The following is a 23,718-nucleotide window of genomic DNA, read 5'->3' as shown; positions in this document are numbered from 1 at the left end:
TCGGTTTCCTGGAGGTGACCTAAGGTCAGAAAACGTAAGGCCGAGAATGATAAACATCATTCTTCCAAAGGATTTGCCCCAGATGCTCCCAGAAAGACTTGCTGAATGGAAGTACCATAGCCACAAAAACTGTGTAGGAATGAGGACGACTTGGTCATCATGGGATGTGTCTTCTCGAATATTCAATAAACTCGCACTTATTATTAAAAAGCTTCAGAATGCTTTTCTTGCTAAAAAGGTCTGGACGGGATACAAGTCAAGACTCAAAGGTGTATCTCGCCATCAATTTCTTCAGCATCAACATTTATTGATGCAAATCATTTTAGAAGAGGAAAACCATCTAGGCCCATCCTATTTTGCAAGCATACATTGAAAATAGTGTACTTGCTTGGTTTCGGTTTTCTGCAATTTAGGGATTGGAACAAACCTGCTCTAAATAACTGTCATAGGATGTCTCTACGGTGTATTCTTACTCATTCAAACAAACAAGAATTAGACTTAAGCTAGCAGACTTGAGCTAGTGGTTCGATGAACAAAAATATAGACCTAAGGAGCTAGAAATTGCAAGAACAAAGATCAAGAGCTCAGCAGATTTCAGATTCTCCTATTTTTGCACATCAGTAGAGAAGCCATTGCTACAATTGCCAGCTCCCATACTCTTATCCACAATGAGTTCAAACACAAAATGGGGCATCCATGGAAGTGGCTTATGGCTTCCGCTGAGGACATTATATTTTGGGTTGAATTATACAGAAGAAGAGCTCTCTTTCTCGTAGCAAGCATCCTCTTCTTCAACCACCTCCTCCAAACTCCTGTAGATACGAACAAGCCATCAATTCCCAATCGCATCCTATTAAGTCCACATTTGCACAGTTCACATTTGCACACATATGTTTAAACCAGTGATAAAATTGGCATTAGTCGTAAGGTAAAAAAGTCACTTTTATTTGGACCCTTCACAAAAGAGGCACACGCTCTTCAACGTTAAAAGTTTTAGCAAAACCATTTCAGGGAATGTGATCTACACAAGACATAAGTTGGGTTAAACCCATGTGGGGAGCAGGAATACGTTTCATGACACAATTGAGAACACTTTTGTAAACTCAAGAAACCTGAAAATGTTAATGCCCTAATAATTAACACCACAAAATTTCTTGTCAGATGGAAAATTAAATGCAAAACAGCTTAGCATAAAAGCTATACAATCTCATAAAATAACCATGACTGGATAAAATATATAATGTTTTCAATAGCTCTAATTAGCTTTGCTTACTGTTGTTTTTGTTAATTTTATTGCACATTTCACGGTAAATCTTGTCTAGGTAGTGGTTGTCTAGCTGAAAATTATCAAACCTTTCAATATAACTCAAACACATTGGTAAAGTCTCAACAAAAAAATTTTGTTGTACATTCACAAGACTTCAAATACACTCAACTAGGACTTTTAAAGGTTTTGTGGCTTACCGCCACTTCTTGTGGATTACATGCCCAATGTTAATGATCACACAAATCAAGCTTAAGAAAGGGAAAACGGTTGACATAATAGCAGCAAGACAAGGCAAACCAGTAAAAGAGCAAGAACCGGCCCATTTTTTACTTTTTTTTGGGGAGAAATGAAATGATGTATTAATATCTGCAAAAGGTCAAAATGACCTATGAGACTATGAGTTACAGCCATCTGTCTGCCTCACGTAGTGACTGGGATAATAAACTCATGGTAGCACTATGGGCCTACAGAACAACCTACAAGATGGCCGTAGGACAAATGCCATTCAAGCTTACCTACGGGATCAAAGCGATCCTGCCAGTGGAGTTTCTCGTTCCAAGCTTGAAAGTGGCAGTACAAGAGAGATCGGATGGAAAGGAGGCATGGACAAAACGCCTGGCTAAGATAGAACGCCTTTTTGAGACCCGACTCCTAGCCACCCATGTGCTAATCTGCGAAAAGGCAAGACGCAAGAGCTAGTTTAACAAGCATGTCAAACAACGTGATTTTGAGCACGGCGACCTAGTGCTACTATACTCTGTAAGGGGCCATAAGCAAAAGATGAAGTTTAGAGAATTGAGGCCTTTCAGAGTCCGCAAAATTAGTCAAACTGGCAACATAGAGCTTGAGACCCTAGAAGAAGAGGGCATAGGCTTCTTCAATGGCAGTCGCCTTAAGAAGTACTACCCCCCAACACATCCACTCCACAAGCCTCAAATGCTAGAACCCCTTGTAAACGTGAGAGTTGCCACTATCACCGAGCTTGAGGAAGAGGACGAGGAAACGGTAGAACCTGCCTACCTACGCATATCAGTGACTACCCAAAAGACACACGTCTTTGACGTGCTTATTGACGAGGGATTTGACGTGCTTATTGACGAGGAATTTGACTGTAATATCCTTACGCACGACCATTGGACCCACAAGTAGAGAGCAGCACATCAATTGAGCCGCAAGACCAATCCATCACACAAGTGACCGACAAATACCCCATTGAATCATCGATGAGGCAAGCATCAGTAGTTGAGCTATTCAGCTCAACCAAACCCTATCCTTCTGCAAGCCTTAGACCCTCCTATAAAAGCGGAGATCCATCCTTATGTTGGCCTCAGACCTAGCCGCAAATACAAGGGACAACCTCGTCACCTGTATCAGATGCTTGGACACCACATTCACCACGCTAGCCAAGAGCTATGAACGAATGGACTTAAGCCTCCTCAACGAGACATTAGTAATGGAAGTGCACTCCTTACCATGTACTTGGGAGGAATATGAGTTTGTGTTCATTAAGATTCTTGAGGTAGCCAAGGAATTGATCGCCAACAAGATCTCTCGAGAGCAAGCTCACACACAACGGCTGAACACATCCTATCCCAGGAGCAAAGTCTCTACAACAAGCCAGGAGCTAGAAGAGTTGACAAAGCTAGCCGACTCGGACTCCTTTCTGTGAAGATGGTATTTTCTACATCTCCAATGGGAACAAGAGGGCTGCCAAATTATGACCAACATCGAGCAAAGACGTGCAATCAAAACCGCTGAGTACGACCCCACCTATGTGGCTCCTACCTCGTTCAAAGTCTTTGCTATCACGCACGAATGACCTTTAGAGAAACATGTCATGGCCCATCCCTATTTGGATCGACTCTTGACTAGGAAAGAACTACACGTTGCCAGCAAGATCAACTCTGGAGACTACCTAACCGATGTCCTTACCTACCTTACACACATACGCATAGGCCTCAAATCATGGACAGTCACGCCCACTTGAAGTATAACCCAAACTTCTACAATTGGCTCATGACGAAGTAAAAGCACAGCAAGCATGTGCTTAATGTCCTTAACCCTTCATTCTCCAATCATAGGAAGGATTTTCATCATTCCAGAAGGGGAGGGAGTACGGTGGAAAAGAAAACATTACTTGAACTTCAGAACTTCAAACCAAATTTTTTAAAAAAAGGGGGGTTCAAAAGCAAAAAAGAATGAATAAAAGGAACTCGTACTTGAAGAAAATCTTTTATGGAATTCATGCTTGGAATGCGTGGACTGCTTGAAGTATAAAAAGTTTCTATTCCTTATTACTGAAACGTCGCACCGTTCCATAATGTTCAATCTTAAACTTTTTCCTTGTTTGCAAAAAGTACTCTCAAAGAAGCTAATTGTAAGTTATTGTGCCCTATCAGGGACTCCAGATGGCACGCCAACTTCCATTCTTAGAGGAAGAGCACAGCAGGTACTGATTGGCCACTGAAACACAAGTTTGCAACCATCTGAAGTACCACAGCATCAGCAATTTGGATGAGCTAGTAAACAAGGAAGGAGTGGTAAGACAAATAATCCACCAGTGCAATCTCCGTAGATACATAGAGAAGGTGGGCCAGAAGATCAACCACGGAAAATTCATCGAATTCTTGAGAACCTTTGACACACGGAAGAACAATGGTATGGTAACTATCAAGAAGGAAGGCTATCCTAAAAGGATAGAAGTTGTGCTTGGCCCAAAGATAGTGGAAAAGGCCTTAGGGTTGGCCAACACACAAGGGAAGAAACTGAAGAGAAACGTTTATAGCATATTGAAGATGCTCAAGACAAAGGTTCACACCAATGACGGGATCAGTCTAGCAAACATCCTTAACCCTGTCATCCAGCCAAGATGGTGCATGCCCTGTTTTCTAGTCACAGATACAATACCCTCATGGCTCATATTCCATTGTCGATGCTTGAAAGTATTGTAGCAAGGGCCCTAGATGAAGTAAACCTAAATGCCTATGTCCGCAAGACGATTAAATCATCAGCAAAGGCATTATCATCAAACCAGAGGCCTGCAAGAGGGAAGTCACTAGCTACCATAGCTGAATTGGACCGAAAAATACTTGCATCAAAAGCATTCCTGATAGGGTTTGGAGGGATACTGACCGCCATCATCCAAGAAGCTATGGGAGAGATGGGAAGGGAAGAGGAAGTAGAGGAGACTCTAGAGGGATCCCCCATCCAAGAGCAACACCTCTCCCTATTCCCACAAAGCCCATCAACATCTCCGAAAGAGAGAAAGGTGGGAAACAAAGAAGCGAGCAAGCCACAGAAAGAGAAGGCAAAAAGAGTGAACCTCAAGAAATAAGAGAGTTTAACCCCAAGCTCAACAGCAACCGGAGAAGTCTAGTGAAAGGACCGTGAGTGAGCAAAGTGGAAAGGGTTCGGTCCCATCAAGCCAAGGGAACCAAAAGAAAATCTTTCTAAAAATTCCAAGCAAGAAGAAAAAGCCAGAAGAAGAGGAGGAAGGCCTACGGAAGGTAGAAGAAGAATGCCAAAGGATGAGGAAGAACAAAAGGAACAAGCAACAAGAGAAGAAAGAAAGACTAAGGAGAGAAGAGGATAAGCAAATGGCTCTTGCCATTAGGCTGTTGGTCGAGCAACCCTTCCGCACCAAAGAGCAAGCCAGAAGGAGCCTAGATGATGCGCCTAGAACCAGCTCCGCAACAGCAAAAGCCACTAGAGGACCCATGGTGGAAGGCAAAGGGAAGGCCCCATTGGAAACCGCCACCGCCCATCATGGTTGCCACCGCTACTACCACCCAAGAAACCATAGATGTTGCAGTGGACCAAAGCAACGTGATGGCTTGGGTGCAATACCTAGTCAACACGGTGTAGCATCTTGAACCAACACCCATTGAAGGATCCCCCATACTAGGAACAAAGAGGCCTGCCACTATGGACGTTGAGTCCAAGAATAACCCAAAGAAGGCCAAGGTGAAAGCCTCAACCATGTCCATACCCTCGGCCATGCCATGGTCGATGCAATATGATGAGTACGTCCAGGGACTCCTAAGCCAGCTAGAAAGAATAAAAGAGGAGAAAAAGGTAGCACTGGCAGAGCTAGAAACTAAAAAGGAAACATTCTCAGCCTACCAACTCGAAAAAACACACCAAACATCCATCCAGCAAAGGCAAATAAGTGATTCGAGGGAAGAGTTGGAAGCCAAACATGCAATAGAAGGGAAAACGGAGGAGAAAGTTGCAAAAGAGCCCCATGGCGAGGGAAGCAGAGAATAGGTGATACTAGAGGAGGACTTTTGAACCCTCCTGCAAAGCAGAATGAACAGATGTAAGAGTACCTCAACCAGCTAAAGAGAATCATAGATGAGCTCACTAAGGAGGTAGAAAGGGTTAGGACCCAAGCCTATGTAGAGTGCAGAAAGGAGAAACAACAAAAGGAAGAGCTGCTCAAGAAACTACGTGAGGCCAAGGCACAAAGAGACCAAGTGGTAGCCAAAAAACTAATAGAGATGGAAACCAATTTCAAGTGGCTCTCTTAGAACGAGAACGACTAGCAGAGCAACTAAACTGCCTCAAACAGCAAAAAGAGAAAATGCTTAAAATCTAAAAGGAGCAAAAGCATATGGCCATGATGCTATCTCAGTACCAAAATCAAGGCGTAGAGAGGATAGCAAAAAGGCTAAGGCGTGGGAGGAACAGACCGTTAGAAGACTCAAAGATCTCGTCGAACGCCTCGCCTTGGCAGAAAGCGAACGAATCATGACACTGGCAAGAGCAGAAACAACGGAGGCAAGTCTTGAGGTCCAACAACAGGCCTTTCTGAACACAATCCTACATGTGACTCAAGCTAAGGGTGAAGATACCATGAAAGGGCTGCGAAGAAATCTAGAACTTACAAGACGAGCCATGAGATATGGCCGCCATGAAAGAATGCCGGTAAAGAGTACCAGCCTAAGGACAGAGCAACAATGACAACACCTGAGGCAGACTAGGCTAGGAGCTGGAGGAGTTAGGATTTGGAGGCCTGAACAACTAGCTCAACCACCCACTGTAGCTCCAACCGAACTACCAAGAGAAGAAGGGCTAGACTTCAAACAAGACCAAGACGAAGAAGAACAACCGCAAGTGCCGAGCCCAGCAAAATAAGCGAAGCATACACAAAAGAGCAGAGTGAGGAAGCCACTCCTGAGAGGGCTGTGAAAAGAAAGCACAGGCAGAGAGAGCAGGTAGAGCTAGCACAAAGGAGACTCCAAGCAAGACCGCAGCAAGTTCCTAAGGTCTAGGTTCCACAAAGAGAGAAATGCCACCCTGTAAACTAGGCCCAAGAACTGCCTATTTGGGAGCAATGGGAGAATCAAATCCGACCCTTCGAGTTCTCTTTGCGCTATCCTCGTTCTTTAGACAGAGTTCTATTTGTAAGGGTGATGGAGCAAGTGATCAAGTTTGCGCAGCGGCTAGGGAATAGGTGGACAGAGGAGAGAAGAAAACACCCCATAAGGTGGCAAAGAGAGCTCGAGATTATTGGAAAGACAAGGTTTGGGAGATTTCAAAGACCGTCAATGGATACGAAGCCCAACCACAATGGTGGCGACATGTCTAGGACACCAACCTTGATGCTTGGATGGCCTTCTACGGCACCATACCAAACGAGCAAAACAACCCTACCTACATGCCATATCCGCGGAGAATGAGGGTAGATTACGACTAGGAAATATATGGCAGGTACGACTTTCCAAGGATCTACAATGTGAATGCAGAAAGCCCAGAGGAGTGCCTAATCTTCACTGAGCGAGACATCTGCCCATCCATCACACACTTCCTCAACTAGTTCTCATCTTGCCCCAACCCCGTTACCACATATGATTATCTTAGGATTCTTAGGATTTTGCTCAAACAAAAGCCCACGGCAAAAGAGGCCCGACTCCCACCACTCTTTTTTTAATCTAAATGTAAGTATTGATAGTTGCACGATGGCCTAATGATGAGCCCTCATCAACGAGTGCTCACAAATGCCATGGGACTAGCACTCGGCTAGGAGGGGGGTAATGTTAACCCCAATGCAAAGAAAGCAAAAAGAAAATTAAAAATATGTAGGGCAAAGTGGAAAAAGGCGGTCCGGCTAAAGAAAAAGGAGGAAAAAAGGCCAAAAACATAAGGACAGCCTTAAAGGTTCAGGGCAAGCGTAAAAGCGGAAAGGCACATTTTAAATATAGAAGCGCACTCTAAATCCTTATAAAAGAACGTCAAGCTCCCTCCTGTGCAATTTATAAATGTAGACAGGCATGGGTGAAGACACAATGCGAATAGGAAGAAAATAGGAAAAAGAGGACCTAGGCTAAAATGGCCGGTCATGTAAAAAAGGGATGAATGCCCAAGGGGGATTCGGGTATTGTGTAAAAAGGCAAAAAGTGAATGAAGAAGCTCATTCTTGTGTAGCCAAAACTAGCTCTCTTCTTCTCTTCTTCTTCTTCTTATTCTTGCTTGCTTGAGCTAGTCTTGAGAGAGGGAGTGTGAGGGAGTGAGGGAGTGAGTGTGTGAGGGTGAGGAACCATGGTGGAGAAGCTCTCCATCTTCTCCTCTCTTCTTCTTCTCATCTCTTGTCTAGCGCGCAGCAATGGAGCATGGAGCTTGGAGCTTCAGGATCGAGCTTGGTTGAGCTTGTACCTTGGATCATGGACTACTGGAGTGCTTGTGGTAGGACTCAGTAGGCAACTCGATCGAGCATGGAGATAAGCTCACTATACTCATAGGTGTGAGAGCACATACAGCTATGTGAGAGGTAGCCATTGCACTTGTCTTGAAACGCTTGAAACAACAAGTAGTCCGTGGGTTTTGGCGGTCAAGCGAGAAGCTCCCATAGTGGAGACCAATTACCTTGAAAATGGCATATAAGGCATTGGCCAAGAAGATTTGCAGCCCACTCTAACCCATCCTCCCAGACATCATTCATGACACAGATAGGTTTTGTTTAGGATAGGAGTATCATGGATAACATGTTCACTTTCTTTGAGGCCACTAAGTGGGCACTCACATTGCAGCCAGAGGATGGGCATGCTTCTAGATTTTGAGAAGGCCTATGATGGGACTTCCTATAGGGCACCATGGCACAGCTCAGCTTCCCCAAAAAATGGATCAGCAGCATGTCTGCATTAGAAGGGCAACTACCAAGAGGGTACTCATGGAATGACAACAGGGGGCTCAGTTTTGGCTAGAGAGATCTGTTCATCAGAGCTGTCCACTTGCCCCATATCTCTTCCTACACTTTGCGAAGGCAATGTCCTACTTTTTCTGCTTGGGAGTGAGCGGCTTACAGGGCCTCATGCTTCTTGTGAGGGAGGAGAGTTAGCTGGTAGATTCAGAGTATGTTGATGGCACGGCGCTCTATGTCAAGAATGATGAGATGATGCTAGAGAAAGTGAGACTAGCTTGCGCATGGCTGCAAGTGCCAAAATCAACTCGTGAAAGTTGATTTTCTTACAGATCCAGATTTGAGCACCAAGTAGAGCACCCACTTGGGCTTCAAATGGGTGTCAAGGGGACAGACAATATCTTGGATTCCAAGTGGATTGGCATAACTCTAGCCAAGCAGTTAATCTCGATACTTGACTCCATCAAGCCAAAGCTAACCTGCTAGAGCATGGTTCGCCTCTCACTCGCAAGTAGGGTCCTAGTGGTCAACCAACTCATCCTGGTGGGAGCCTAGTACAATGCTTCCTGCTGGTGTTCCTCCTTGTCATGTGTGGTACAACTATGCCACCTGCTGCAAAATTTTCTTTGGGATGGTTCCAATGGGTCTAGAAATTCTTGTGCCAAGGTGGCTTTGGTAACTATCATCATATTGCTCACAGGGGGGCTAGGGATAATTGACCCAAAGTATCCAAGTCTGGCCCTGATGGGCAAGCTAGTGGTACATAGGCTCACGCCTAGTGATCAGATGTGGAAAGTCCTCCATGAGGGCTTGTAGGAGTGCAGACCATAGCCAGATGGGCAGTAAAGACCATCCTTGAGATGGATCTTCACATCAGCTCAAAGCATGCAACCTAGATCCATTTTCCTTTGCAGCTTGCTACAGATTTGACAGGGCCTGCACAAGGCCCTCGTTTAGAGGCCCCATTTGTCAAGAGGAGATTGACCAACAGTCTGTGGTTTGGGACCCCTAGGTCTGAGACTGTGATAGGCTTTAAATTGGAGAGCACCCTCACATCTAGTGGGATAGCCAGGAGGCTGGCCCTGCTTGCACTTAGGGTATGGCAACAGATTTACAGGATAGTGGATCGAGAGAATTTACAGAAGGCATCTGGCTGCTAGCAGGGAGCTGATGCCAGGAGAAGGGAGATTGATGCATTGATCTTACAAGAGTGGTTGTATCCTCCCGTCATAGAGCCGGTGCAGCGTGGAGAGGTGCGGACAGTTAGGTTCTCATCAATGGGTATCCCCCTACAGGTGACAAGTAGAGTGGGTGGTGCCTCTCACAATGGTCTCTTCATAGTGCAGGCCAGTGAGCAGCTAGTCTTTGACAAAGGTCAGCATGACAAGAATCTATTAGCTATTCCCTGGAGGAGGATTTGTGGTATCATACTCCAGGGAAGACATTGGTGCTGGACCCATACATATCCTGGATTAATTTCCAGGAATGGCACCTCTAGATTTGGGAGAGTGGGCCTCTAGATGAGCTAGAGTAGGACCCTAGAGAGTGGCTTTGGCCGGCCACAATAGTTGCCAAGAAACCGCATAGCTTCTTGGCCTATACAATCAAGATCATAAGACATATACTGATGCAAGAGTTTGGTGCCCTCCCATAGCAGGCATTGGCCAAACATAGTATTAGGGATGCCTTCTGACCAACCTTTTGGTGACACCTACGGGATAGTTGGAGGCCACGGAAGGTGTCATACTTCCCTTGGCTCCTCGCACATGGAGGTTGGGTTGTCAACTCGTTGACCCAAATGCAGCATGATGGAGTCTGCCAAGCCCTACCAACACTTGTACTTGGAAACTCCAAAGTGTTGCCTCTAGTCATGCAAGGCACCACAATTGGTGTAGAGAGGAGCTCGTTGTATTCTCCATCATGTAGCACCTAATCTGTGCATATCTTGGGGGGGACCTTTGTTGGCAGGCAGTTAGTCAGGGCTGCCACCTATTGTATGGGGCTAAGATGCACGACACAATTTTCATCATTGAAGTAAGTTGTGCTATGATTGGCTTGGATGCACTATTCATCCACTAGGTATTGGAGACCACAATAGAGCAAAGATGTGGCAGATCATTGGTGGCCTCACATGATGCCACATTTGGAAGGCATGCTGTCAAATATTTTTGGCAACAAGTGCCTATCCGTACACACAACCTTGGCAGAGCTTTGGACTTCCATCATCTACTCCCTCCAAAACTACTAGGACTAGGTGCAAGGCATTCTTAGGCTCGCAAGGAGCTCCACCGTCCTCATTTTTTACTCACCTAGGGTGGCCACAACCTATTCATTCAATGTAGGCCCGCCAACCTAGGTTGTGGTATACTCCTCCATGGCTTCTTTCCCCAAAACCCCCAAGACTGCCTGGAGAGACTTGTATATATGATTGTTTTATGACTTTGTTTCAGCTCCGACTAGAATGTTGAGCACACGTACTTTGATGTAAACATCTTCGGAGTAATACAATTAGCCACCATTTGTGAGAGTACGACACACTCTTCCACTCCCGGTCCTCCGGACATGGGAGTTTAGGGGTCAATTTTCACCTTGCATAATGTGTTTGTTGCATTCAGCATTGTATCTATTCATTCATTTTTCAATTTCATTATCTTTTGTGTGTATGGTCTCTGTGTTTACCATGACCCTAGCTATATTTATTTATCAATATGAGTGTTTGTCATACGATTGTATTTGTATTTTGTAGATGAGCATTTCTTTACATGGTATCAGAGCTAGGTACTCACTAAAGAAACCTAGGCCCTTGATCGGAGAGCTCCATCTTCGAGTGTGGACAAGACCTTACATCTAATCTTCTTGGAGATCATAGATACAAGAGGTCTCTCCATCAACCTCCAGCCATCATAAGTGTGACCTAACTGGTGTGTGGTGATCAGGATTGGGCCCCCATATCTGTACTCCATAAAATAGTATGGATGTGATCAACATATCAAAGAGCCACAACTTAGAGTAGGGTTCTTGAAATTGTACCTAAGAGCACATTCTCTCCAAATCAAGTGTATCCTCATGTGAGTCTAGTGTCTATTGCCTCTCGCATAGAGAAAGTGGGACTTGTAAACAAGACTCCTAAGTATGTATAAGAATCCACATACTCCAACTCCTTCTACCCATATGTGAACTTCGATGTTGATCTTGTGACCCATTGTGGTTTAGTATTAAACACCTAAACCTTGGTTTTACTACGGTTCACTAAAAGCCCACTATCCACTACATAAGAAAATAATGCATCCAAATGTCTCTGTAACCCCTATTGAGTCAACTATCCATACAATTTGTTGTGCTACAGCCATTTTATACATGGTGTGACTGGAGGTTTGTGCTTCCGGATGATTTCAAAAAGAGGTCTGCTAACCAGATATATCATTAGATGGTGGAGGCCAAGAGCTGAGTCACTACAAAGGTTAATAAATTATGGCACATTCGGGATGGCAAAAAGAAGTGGCAGGAAAGATTCATTTAGCTTGGAAGTCCAAGGTTCCGTATCAGGGTAAAGTCTTCATGTGGAGACTGCTGATTGGTGGTCTTCCAACTAGAGAGCTGCTGCGTGCTCGAAAGATCTCTGCTCGTCGTCATGTATTCTACACTACATGTGATGAAACATTGGTTCATCTTTTTGTCTCTTGCCCCGTTGCTTGACAGATCTGGAGTTTTATTTCCCACGTGTGGTTCTCGGCAACTCAACACTGGATAACACCCCGTTCGTGGATTATGGAAAAGCTGCCCTCTATGTCTTCTTTGCATTCTGATTATTCCTATCTTTTCCATTTCCTTAGATGGACTGCGCTGTGGCATATTTGGCGTACTCGGAATGCCTTTATCTTTGATTCAATTTCAAGCATCCATGGTCATGTGGCCCGTGTTCGAGGCTTAGTGCTATGGCAGATTTCCTCTATGATATCAGCTGACCTGGTTCTTCCTGACATTGCTGCTCCCTGGCTGGCTATTGTTTGCTCTACTCCAAATGTTCTTTCTATGTGACTTCTGTGTTAAAGTCCCGGTAGTCTTTCGTCACTTTCTCTAATGACCTGATGGTCTGATGTAACAAAAAGAAAGAGAGATAGAGAGAATGTTGGCCTGATGGTCTAATGTAAATATTTACTACTTAATTCAATCATCTTCACAAAAGAGAGAGAGAGAGTGTGTGTGTGTGTGTGAGTGGGAGCTAAATTACCCATTACCGAAAAAAAAAAAGATATTGGGAAACAGTAAGAAGAGAGTGTTATATATAATATACGTATATGTATATATGTGTATATATACATATATCTATATGTATATATGCATATATAAATATTTGTATACATATAGTAGAAAGAGAGAAAAATAGAGAGAGATAGTGAGATGAAGTAAGAAAATATAGAGGAGAGAAAGAGTACGAGTTAGAGATGGAAAGAGTGAAAATAAAGGGACAAGGTTTAGAAATCCCATCGACAATTCCCTTTCCATACACTCCTAATATCGTATCCTCCATCCTCATCACTACCCTGTTTTTCATACTCTCACTGGCCTACTCTCCACACAAATCTTGTATCACCCCTCTCTCTAACCTAACTTTACCACCCATTAAAGATCATCATTCCCTCTACTTTACTAAGTCACAATTTCAAGGGCAAACAAGTGCTTGAGGACCAGCAAGGACCTGAGAAAGAAAGTATAACAAGAATATCTTAGAAGAATTTGCACAAGAAGCATGCCCCTAAGCGAAGAAATGTGAAAGCTAGACGAGAAGTGGTGCATACAAACAATATCCATGTTGCTCCAACTCAAGTTCGGGTGCTCTCTTTGTGTTTAAAAGTACTTTTTAATATAATAGAGGAGTGATTGTGCATGATAAGGTGTTGCACCAAAGCCCTATGATATAGGAAAGGCATCAAGATATATCATCTTGATTTGCACGGGATTGTATATATGTCTCTTAAGTAGATAAACTCATTATTTCCCTTTTGTGGAATATTACAAGAGATTGTTAGACTATCGTTACATTTTAAATAGGATTTGTAGTTGTTATAGAAAAGGGAATGTTGATGCATGAAGATACTTGTTTGAAGTATTAAGAAGCTATGTTACTTGATTTGGAAAGCGGTGATTTCCTAAATGACAAACTATTTGCCTTGTTTTTTATTGAACCTTGGAAAAACTTGTAAGGCAATGAGTCGACGAACCCTAAGTCTCTCGCCGAGATTCCCTCACCAAGAATCAGTTTTGTCTTGGATGCTAGGACCGGCACCAATGATGAGAGGTCTCTCCCTAGGCATGGGGAAACTAGTGGGGCTCTAGCTGTAATTTCCATCGTGTGCTTAATACCAAACTTAGATAGAGTAGAAACCTTGTGAGCCCGAGATAGGTTCTCTCAGAAGGCCCCAACATTAGCTATGGGCAGATTGGTGGATTGTACCCATGGCAATTTGACATGGGTATCCAAGTACTTTGAATACAGATCCTGGTGTAAGGGACAGAATGCAGATATGGCATTGCACCTTGGAGAAGCTATGGATTAACACTAAGTTTGATACTGTTTTCAAAAGACTGTTTGAAATTGTATTCATATCCACACCTAATTTATGTGAAAGAACATTGTTTTAAACAAAGGGTTAATTAATGAAGGTGATTTCTATATGTCTGACTAAGTTGTGCTAGATTAATTAGAAAACTAAAGAAATTGTTTTATGGGAAGCAGGTGGTTAGATCCCCAACAGATCTTTCCAATGGCACGGTGATCTCAGTTAGTCAAGAGGTTTCCATCATAATTTGAATTTTAGATTAGGCAAAGCTAGAGGGGCTATGAACATTGGTTGTCCTAGTGTGCCATCTTAGAACACAACCAGTGCCGTTTTAGGGGAGCTGAGGTTGAGACTATACCTCATGGGTAGAGGGGTCAATGCACATCGCTCACCCTTGTTTCTCTCCCTCTTTGAACCAAGCGTGGCAATGGCTTGCTTCGGCTTGAGGGATGATGGCAAGTGTAGTCACCTTAGAAGCTAACGCTACATGGTTGATAAGAGATCGTGGTATCTTATATTAGGTCCTCGTTTTTAGGTCAAACCTTGTGGAGTTGAGGTGGACCTTCCCTTCCTAGTTAGACTTAAGTAGTTCAATGTTACGAATGTCCCGTTATTCGAAGAAGTTTCGAAAGACAATGATCTTGATTTCTTCTTGATGGGCCACTAAAACATGTGCTATTGATATTCGTTAGATAGGCACATTACAATATCAAAGTGACAACTAATGGAGCTTCTCTATCTCCTCCCTAAGAGATATCAGCAATCCCATCACTGTATGGGCCAAACAATATTGAAGAAAGGAGGCATCCCTGCTTCATCCCGATGGTGCAATGAACTGGCATTGAAAGGCCTTCAAGTGTCCATACTCTACTAGGAAGCCTCTCATATAGTGCTGGAATGCCCCCACTGAGATCCTTCAGCACTCCCAATAGCATATAGCCTGTGTATCAACCTATCACTTGGTACTATGTCAAAGACCTTGTGAAAATCTACAAAGCAGTAATAGATTTATCGATCATGAGCTCTACCCTCAATAATCACTTCAATGTGAGGATATGATCCAATGTAGAGAAGCCTCTTCTAAAGCCAACCTACCCTTGAGCTCTAGGACCCCATCTCTCTATCCAATTTCTGAACTCATGCTCAAGAATGGAGACATAGAACGTGATTCATGTATGTCTAACCATAATAGTCTGATAGTTACTGGGTAGAGTAGTATCACCTAACTTGAGGAGAGCCACAATAGTGTTTGTGCTCTAGCTCTCTAGGAGGCCTTTGCATATGGCTTTGTTAAATATGTGAACTAACAGTCCTGCCACCAAGTCCTTAACATGAATGAAGTGATTGACTACTAATCCATCACAATCATGTGCCTTGGCCCTTGCCTCTACTGAGTCTGTCAATAGTATCATGGACCCTACTCTCTATAAGGAAAGTGGTGGTCTCTCAGCAAGGCTTTGGTGGATTACGGAAGGGATGTTGACCTGCTATAGTGTAGAGACTAGTTGCATATACTCTCCATGTGTCAGGGGATGTAATTGATGTGCTCGAGCATGTTCTCTAAGAATTCTCTTGGCCTCTCTAGAATCCTCCCTGAGGAACAACTGGTACGAGTCCCTCTCTAACTGGGCTAAGAATGCTCTCTTCTTCCACCACATGAAGCCTCTAATGAGTTGTCCCTATCTGTGGATAGCATATTCCAATGCCACATCTCTCTATAGATGAGATCTAGTCTCATGACACTCATACCAGTTGGTTCAAGGTATCACCCCAGTGGAGCCTCTCTCTGTAGGCGATGAGTATCACATCTAGCAGAGAACACAATGCATTCACATTTTGTTCAATTGCAAGTACTCATGGTCATGTGAACCATGTTTGACGATCGTTAGTATAGCAAGTTAGTTCCACGATCTCTAATGGTGTACTCCTTAGAGATGTGGCTACTCCATGGATGGATATCATCTATACCACCCTAGTGTGCCCGCTCCATGATTCCCTTCTCCTATCAAGACAGCCCTAAGTTTCTTGTACCCTTTCAGCTTCTTGTGTAATTTTCTACTATACTTGAGTCTGCATCATTGGCTACAAAGCCATTTCTAAATATTCATATTCATTAATTCAAACTTTTTCATGAGAGAGAGAGAGAGAGAGAGAGAGAGAGAAATGAAATAGAGATGGCTAATGGGCCTTCGCCATGCTAAGCATGAGGAGGTTGCCCTAAAACACTGATATCCTGCAACTACCTCTTTAACCAGCCTTCCTTCTGTGGATGGGTGGTAATTCCTTGATTAGAGAAGTAAAATTTATTATAAAACTGAGAAATGCAAAATAACTTACAATCTTGGACAATGGACACCCTCTTGGTTCCAAAACTTACGCCCCTTTCGGTATTTCTTTAACTTAATTGAAGAAAAGTTGATGCACAATGGGATTCTCCCAATCCCTTTCGGTATTCTAATTCCCCTTGCTATCCAAAATGGCTAGCAAGTCTACAATCTCATTTGCCCCTTGATACGAACAGTCAATTGGCCTTTTCTTACTTTGATGGAGATGGAAAATGCCCTGAATTCATTCATTTGTTGGTCCCTCCACTTGAATTTAACTAAACACAGCTTCAACTCTAGTGAATCTAGATCTTGGAGCTTCCAATTTCTGGCACGCTTCCCAAGGCTACTACTAAATCCTAAATTCTACTACAAATTAGGGTTTACAACACAGAAATCTGAAATTTCTCAGCCTCTGGTGATCTCAATGCTGTAATCTTCAAAGCAAGGTTGTAAAAAGGTTAGGAGATGAGAGACAATGCTGAGGAGAGAGAAAATTCAGACATTCTTCGTAAAGAACTAAAGAAAATCAGTCATTTGCTGTTGTTGCCTTGTCTCAACAACTTGTAGATGCAAAGAACTAAAGAAAATCAGTCATTTACTGTTGTTTCCCTATGCCTACAAATCAAACCAACGGCATCTCCTCCCTCTCTCTTGCAAGTTGAATGCACTAAAATGCCTCTCTCCAGTCTCTAAATACATTTTTCAGTCTTGCATGGACATTTTTGAGAAGTGGCAGCCGATGCTAAAAAATATATATGATTAGCCAATAATTAAATTGGCTAGGCAACTTCTATTCTTAAGTGGCTCTGCGTCATCTCTGACCATCAAATTGGTATTAGGTACCATTAAATGTCACTTCTCTAGTGTCACCAACAACTGACACTTATGGCCAAATGAATGACCCAGGCCAACAACAGGCACTGGATACCACCAAGTACTTGTGCAACATAACTTATAGCAATATGCCTTTGACATCCCATGATTTTCTCGGGTCCTGGGCTTGTAAATTTACTCTAACCCCAGTTACATCTCACATGTGCAACATTTACTTAACCATGTCATTAGAAATCAATCCATATGTTAAATGAGGTTTCAAAAATACATGTCCGCATGATAGCCCTCCTTAAAATCCTTGCAATTGTCCTCGATTGCACTGCCAGATGCATCAAAAGCAAAATAATGGATTAGAATTTCCACAAGGTTTCATAGTTAACACAAGATTGCGCACTGCTACTCAACCATTCCATATGCCCAACACATGCTGAAAATTACCAGACAACATAACATAATATAAGACTCACAAAGAATCTCAAAAACATTGCCAAATTATCATGTGACATGTCTATTTCTCAGGAGCTCGACTCATTTGGCAAAACCAAATCATAGCATAGCATAACCAAGCATAAACCAAGCCTAAATTATCAATGGCATCATGACATATCCTACTGTCCATGAACCAAATGTAAACCATTGAAAATTGAGCATAATCTAATCATAAACTAATCACTTGCTGATCTAAGAACTCATCATAAACTGCTGCAAATGTGACCCCAAAGTAATCACAAACTCATTGCAAAAACTGACCAGCAATCAATGCAAAAACTAATGCAAAACTAATTGCAAAAGTGGCCATAAACGGTTCTCAAGCTGATCCAAAACTAAGCTGAAACTATTTCATACCAAATTGCTCATAAGCTGATGCAAAAGTATAGTTCCAGTGCCCAAGTGAAACTCATACTCATCTGCATGCATCTCACAGTGACTAGTATACTAAGTAGTGACCTCATGGCAAACATACTGTCAGCACAATACCTTGGATGCATGTTGAATACATCCGAGATCCACTACATACGAGAGTTGTCCATAACTGGAGGAGTCGAAGTGCTACCTCCCCCTCGAGCATCAAGCAATACTTTGAACCCTTGCTCTGTTGAACCAGACGAAGCTCGAGCTAAAGTCGGCTGCTAATTGAAAGGCATCTAGATAGAGCTGAAAAATTGAGGATGGTCTGCCAAGTCATCCTCTTCCATCCATTTGTGAATAATTCTGAAATTTCACGGAGTATCTCCTCGAAACTTTACCTTTGACCTTTCTTTCCTTATGTGCCAAAATCTACTCAGGTACCAAAATATCATCTAGCTCCTCAACCTCAGGCTGAATTTCAGCAGACATATCCTTTGGTACATCACCATGAAAAGGCCTTACCAAGCTGACATGAAAGGTATCGTGTATCTGCCAATGTGAAGGTAATTTTCAGCTAATATGCCACATTGTTGATCTTCTCCAACACCTGGAAGGGACCATAGTATCTCATACTCAATTTGGGATACAATCTTTCTCTTCCTTTTATCTTTTTCAGTCTTGTCTTTTCAAAACGCAAAAATACCTAATTGCCCTCTACAAACTACAAAGGACGTCTGTGGCAATCAACTGCCCTCTTTTGCTTTTCTTGCGATCTTTGAAGTGCATATTTTATCTTTGCACAGACTACATCTAAGTTTTCCACATAACGATCAACCTCAAAGATCTTTCCTTAGTTTGCAACATAGGTGGTACCTTCTTGCCACCCTCAACCACCTCAAATGGAGCTTTGCTTGTAGAACTATGCACTGTGTTGTTGTAAGCAAACTCAACCAAGGGCAAATATTGCTCCCATTGTGTCTTGTGTTCTGAAACATAGCACCTTAAAATATCTAACACTCTGGAATTTGTTTCCTCAAACTGACCATCTATCTGCAAATGAAAGGATGATAAGAATTTCAGCATGGTACCCATATTCTCAAACAACTCCTTCCAAAATAAACTAGTCATCCAAGGGTCTCGATCACTAATGATCGACTCTGGCATATCATGATACTTAAAGATATGTTGCAAAAACAATCGTCCCATATGATCAACCTTTATTTTCTTCCTCACCAGAATAAAATGGGCTTGTTTGTTAAACCTACAAATGATAGTCCAGATCCCATCATTCCCTGTGGGTGACTTAGGAAGCTAAAAAATAAAGTCCATTGCAATGCTCTGCCAAGGCCCATCTATAATAGGTAAAGACTGCAACAAACTCAGCATCTTCTGCCTATCATGCTTTACCTTCTGACATACCATGCATGTCTTAACAAACTCTTCTACATCATGCCTCAAAGCCAGCCAATAAAAGAAATGCTCCACTACCTTGATCGTGGCCTATATCCTACATACGAAGAAGCATGACTTTCAATGATAACTCTAGCCCTTAACTGCTTTGTGATACATAGTCGTCCATGCATCATCAAAATCCATCTCTTAGCACAAAGTGTTCATACCTTGGGTCCTTGCAAAGCTAATCATAAACATTAGCAAAGTCCGAATCAGCAACATATTGCTCTTTCATGGCATCCAACTCAATGTGATAAACCATACTGAGGGCTGAAATTTGTGGCTTACGTGACAGTCCATTAGTCACAACATTCTTTTTACCATCAATATGTACAATTTGAAAGTAAAACATAGAGAGAAAATTTGCCCATCTCATATGCTTCTCTGACAACTTCGTCTGCATCGAAAAGAATCTCAAAGTTTGATGGTCTGTTTACACTATAAAATCAGCCCCCAACAAACAATGTTTCCACATAGATAGTGCATGAATTACAATGAATAGCTCTTTCTCATAGACTTGTAAATTCTTTTCTGCACTGTGGAGAATTCGGCCACAACTCGGTCGTTCTGCATAAGAACAACTGTGGAGAATTCGGCTCTCATAAGTCACAACTCGGCCATTCTGCATAAGAACAACCCCAATGTTGTTACCACATGCATCACATTGAACTATGAATGAATTCCTTAGATCGAGCAACACAAGCACAGAATCTGAAGTCATCTTTTCCTTCAACTTTTCAAATACTGAAATTTCCACTGCTATCCATCTAAATGGCACATCCTTCTTTTATGAAGCATGCAATGGCGATGCAATTTCAGCAAATCCACGTATATACTATAAGTAGTAAGAACATAAGCCCAAGAAGTTGCGGATCTCATGCACATTCCTCAAAAGTAGCCATGATCGTATTGCCTCAACCTTTGCAGGGTCCATGCGAATACCATCAACCCGATATAATATGCCCCAAAAAGTGGATTTCATGCAAGAAAATTTCACTTTTCTTGTCATTGTTATCCAACCTATACTCATGCACTTCATTGAACGTAATGTCTAAGTATCTTCTATGCTCTACCTTGTTCTTTGAATAGACAATCATGGAATCAAAGAAAGTACCCACAAATCCTCTATGTGTTCTAAAGATGCGATCTATCATCAAATTAGAAGTGACAAGAGCATTAGTGAGGATGTAGCAATGTGCCGACAAGCTGGCAAAATTGTATGAAGAGCTGCAAGAAGAAATGAAGAATGTCCAAGACACCACAGAAATGCTAGAAGCAACACGAGAGGAAAGAGCACGCACGTATCAAAAGGAGATAGAAAAGTTGAAATAGGAGGCAACCTTGGAGCAGGAGGAGCAAAAGAGATTGGAGAGAGAGATTGAAGATAAAGAGCAAAGATTGATGGCCCTAGCACAAAGGCAAGCGAAGAGCCTTGAAGAAATGAAAAAGAGAGCAGAAGATTGGGCTAATCATAATGAAAAAAGAGTCAAGGACTTGGCATACCATCTAGCCCGTGTGGAAGGAGATAAAGTGTCAGCGGAAGGAGAGCAAGACGACAGAGGCTGCTTAAGTGAGCCTAGAGACTCAACAACGTACCTTCCTTAACACAATCCTAGATATCACTCAAACAAAAGAATAGGAGGCCATTGAACCATTGAAGAGAAAGTTAGGGATTGCTTGGAGTGCCCTAAGAGCACGATTGCATATGCCAGCAAGTCCAAAAGACATAACAAGAAAGTCATACAATCCAAAAGATGTTCTAAAAGTTGTCTTAGGCACATCTTCCGGTCTAATGTGTATTTGATGATACCCACTTTTCAAATCTATACAGCTAAATATGGCTACCCCTTGCAATCTATCCATAGCATCATCGATCTGAGGAATTGAAAAGCAATTCTTTATCATGATCTTGTTCAGAGCACAATAATCAATGCATATATACCATGAACCATTCTTTTTTTGCACCAAAAGCACTGGAGAACAAAAAGAAGATAAGCCGGGCTGAATCAGCCCTTTTTCTAACAGTTCATTCACCTAACTCATAATCTCCTCCTCATGGGCTGCACTAACTCTGTAGGATGGCTTATTAGGTCGGCTACTTCTAGGGATAAAATCTATGCCATGATCTTCTGGCCTTTCAAGTGGTAGCTACCCTGGAAGTGACTAAGAGAAGCAATCAACATACATTTCTAGAAATGGCATGCAATGAATCTCAATCTTAGACATGTTTCTAACATTCTCACTATCATCTTTATCCTTAGTAAAAACCAAGTATGCTGAAAGATGATTTTTCATTACTTTAGAAATGGCAACTGCAGATACAACAGGGATAGATTCACCTTTCAACCTTACATCAAGCATGAGTATATTTTCCTTATGCTGAATAGTGATCTTTTTTGCACAAGAATCAATAACTGCATGCATATAGTGACACCATGGCATACCAAGCAATACATCACAATCCTCAAGTGAAACAATGAAGAACTCTTCGCTATCAACATATCCCTGTATATGCAACCAAAACTTTCTAATGAGCGGTGTGACGAGCTCTGCATGGCCTTTACATGCCATTTAAACTTCCCCCATGGCTCCCATCTCATCCTCTCTGATGCCTAGACAGGCCACCATGTCAATAGAGATGAAGTTGACTTGTGCACCATTATCAAAGAAAATCAATGCATGCAGATCCCCAATTTTGCTCCATGTTCCGCACAACGTAATAGCATCATCATTGGGCTGATCACTAGAAACATGGAGCACCAATCCCACTAATGTTTTGGGTTGATCACTAACAACATCGAGCACCAATCCCACTGATGTTTTGGGATTCTTTCCTTTAGAATCTCCCCAATTTTCTTTGACCATCAGATTGGCATTGGTACCATCAAACGCCATTTCTCTAGTGTCACCAACTGACACTTATGGCCAAATGAATGGCCTAGGCCGACAACTAGTACTAGATACCACCAAGTACCTGTGCAACATAACTTATAGCAACTTCTGCCTTTGACATCCCGTAATTTCCTCAAGTCTCGGGCTCGTAAATTTACTCTAACCCCAGTTACACCTCACATGTGCAACATTTACTTAACCATGTGATTCAAAATTAACCCACATGTTAAATGAGGTTTCAAAAATACATGTCCTCAGGACAGCCTCACACGCTCTCTACAAAATAATGCATGCTATCCTATGCTATGCACAAGTAGAAGTAGTGTGAGAGAAAGAATACCAAGGGACGCCTTTGCCCCACCTGTGACTTGGGCTATTCTCTGTGTCTAGTGCTCCCTCCCTAGGCAGCCTTGCAAGCGTCCCACTTTGACACCCTATCAGCTATCTTGTCCATCAATATGCCTTGCAATGCGCAGGACCAAGCTACCTATCTAGACAGAGATTTTGCGACTCTTGAGGCTCTACCTAGGCATGCACAATCTAGAGCAGCAAGAGAGAGCGACAGTCTGTGCCTGCACTCTACAAGGTTCTGAATTGATGTCTCCTCATGGACTACATTGAGTCACCTCCTGGGGCCACAAAGCTAGCAATGGATGTCAAAGATGCTGCACTCAAGGTTGAAGATGATGCAGTAGAGAAAGATATGGTGCTTTGCACTGAACAGATGGTTTTTTCTCCTCGTGAATTTCAACCTTCTATCAAAAGCAACAAGCATGAAGAATTTCCAGCAACCTCTGAGGCCCCTAGCTTCGGTGTTTCTCAGTCACACTTGTATCCCCAAGTGGCATCTATCTTGCAAGATTCACCAGAACCCAATGGGGAGCAGTTGTTGGAGCTTGCCAACTCTCATTTGGAGGAGTATATTGAGCATAATCATCCAGCTATGCTTGTTGGTGGAGAGGAAGAGATTTTGAATGCGCATGTAAACAATCATGAGGTTCTCCACTCCTTTTCAGCTTTTCATGAGGCGGTATTATTCTCTTCACTGGCCAGATTCCAATTTGCCTAGGATCTACCACCGGTTGACATCCCTTCTTCCAAGTGACAATGTGAAGGAGATTTTTGCTGGTCAGCATGGTTTCTATGAGGTTGTACTCCGTTCCACCTCCGCCTGAGATTTCCTTCTTCATCGGCAGCCCCTCTTTTTTGAGAAACAGTTGGTGCATATTGTTTAATGGCATCCACTAGAGCCAATTTCCAAAGCCTACTCAGCAGGCATGTCTAGTATGGTTGGAAGTGGAGCAACTATTTATTGGGCCCTCCTTAAGGATGCTATGGCTACAGTTGGTCATGTTTTGGTACCCCCTAGTCTAAAGGTAGCTAATAGAAATCGGTTGT

The 23,718-nt window shown here is 42.7% G+C and overlaps 1 protein-coding gene across 3 annotated transcripts in view; it reads right to left on the bottom strand.

The window, feature by feature from the left end:
* Nucleotides 1-251: 251 nt before the first annotated feature.
* Nucleotides 252-23,718, bottom strand: part of LOC148034250 (protein TONNEAU 1b-like) — a 122,930-nt gene continuing 99,463 nt past the window's right edge. For 2 of the 3 annotated variants that reach the window (XM_087680475.1, XM_087680476.1), the window contains exon 9: nucleotides 601-812. In XM_087680475.1, the coding sequence (XP_087536601.1) occupies nucleotides 746-812 (67 nt within the window). In that variant the 3' untranslated portion in view covers nucleotides 601-745. Of the gene's footprint in view, nucleotides 813-23,718 lie in introns of all 3 variants that reach the window. The other variant, XM_087680477.1, reaches the window with a different exon arrangement.

The sequence above is a fragment of the Lygodium microphyllum genome, chromosome 6 (assembly GCF_053477565.2).
Source record: "Lygodium microphyllum isolate KBCC chromosome 6, Lygodium_microphyllum_v1.1.10, whole genome shotgun sequence".
Taxonomy (NCBI): domain Eukaryota; kingdom Viridiplantae; phylum Streptophyta; class Polypodiopsida; order Schizaeales; family Lygodiaceae; genus Lygodium; species Lygodium microphyllum.
The sequence above is the reverse complement of the archived record's forward strand: the minus strand, read 5'-3'. Positions and strand labels throughout refer to the sequence as shown.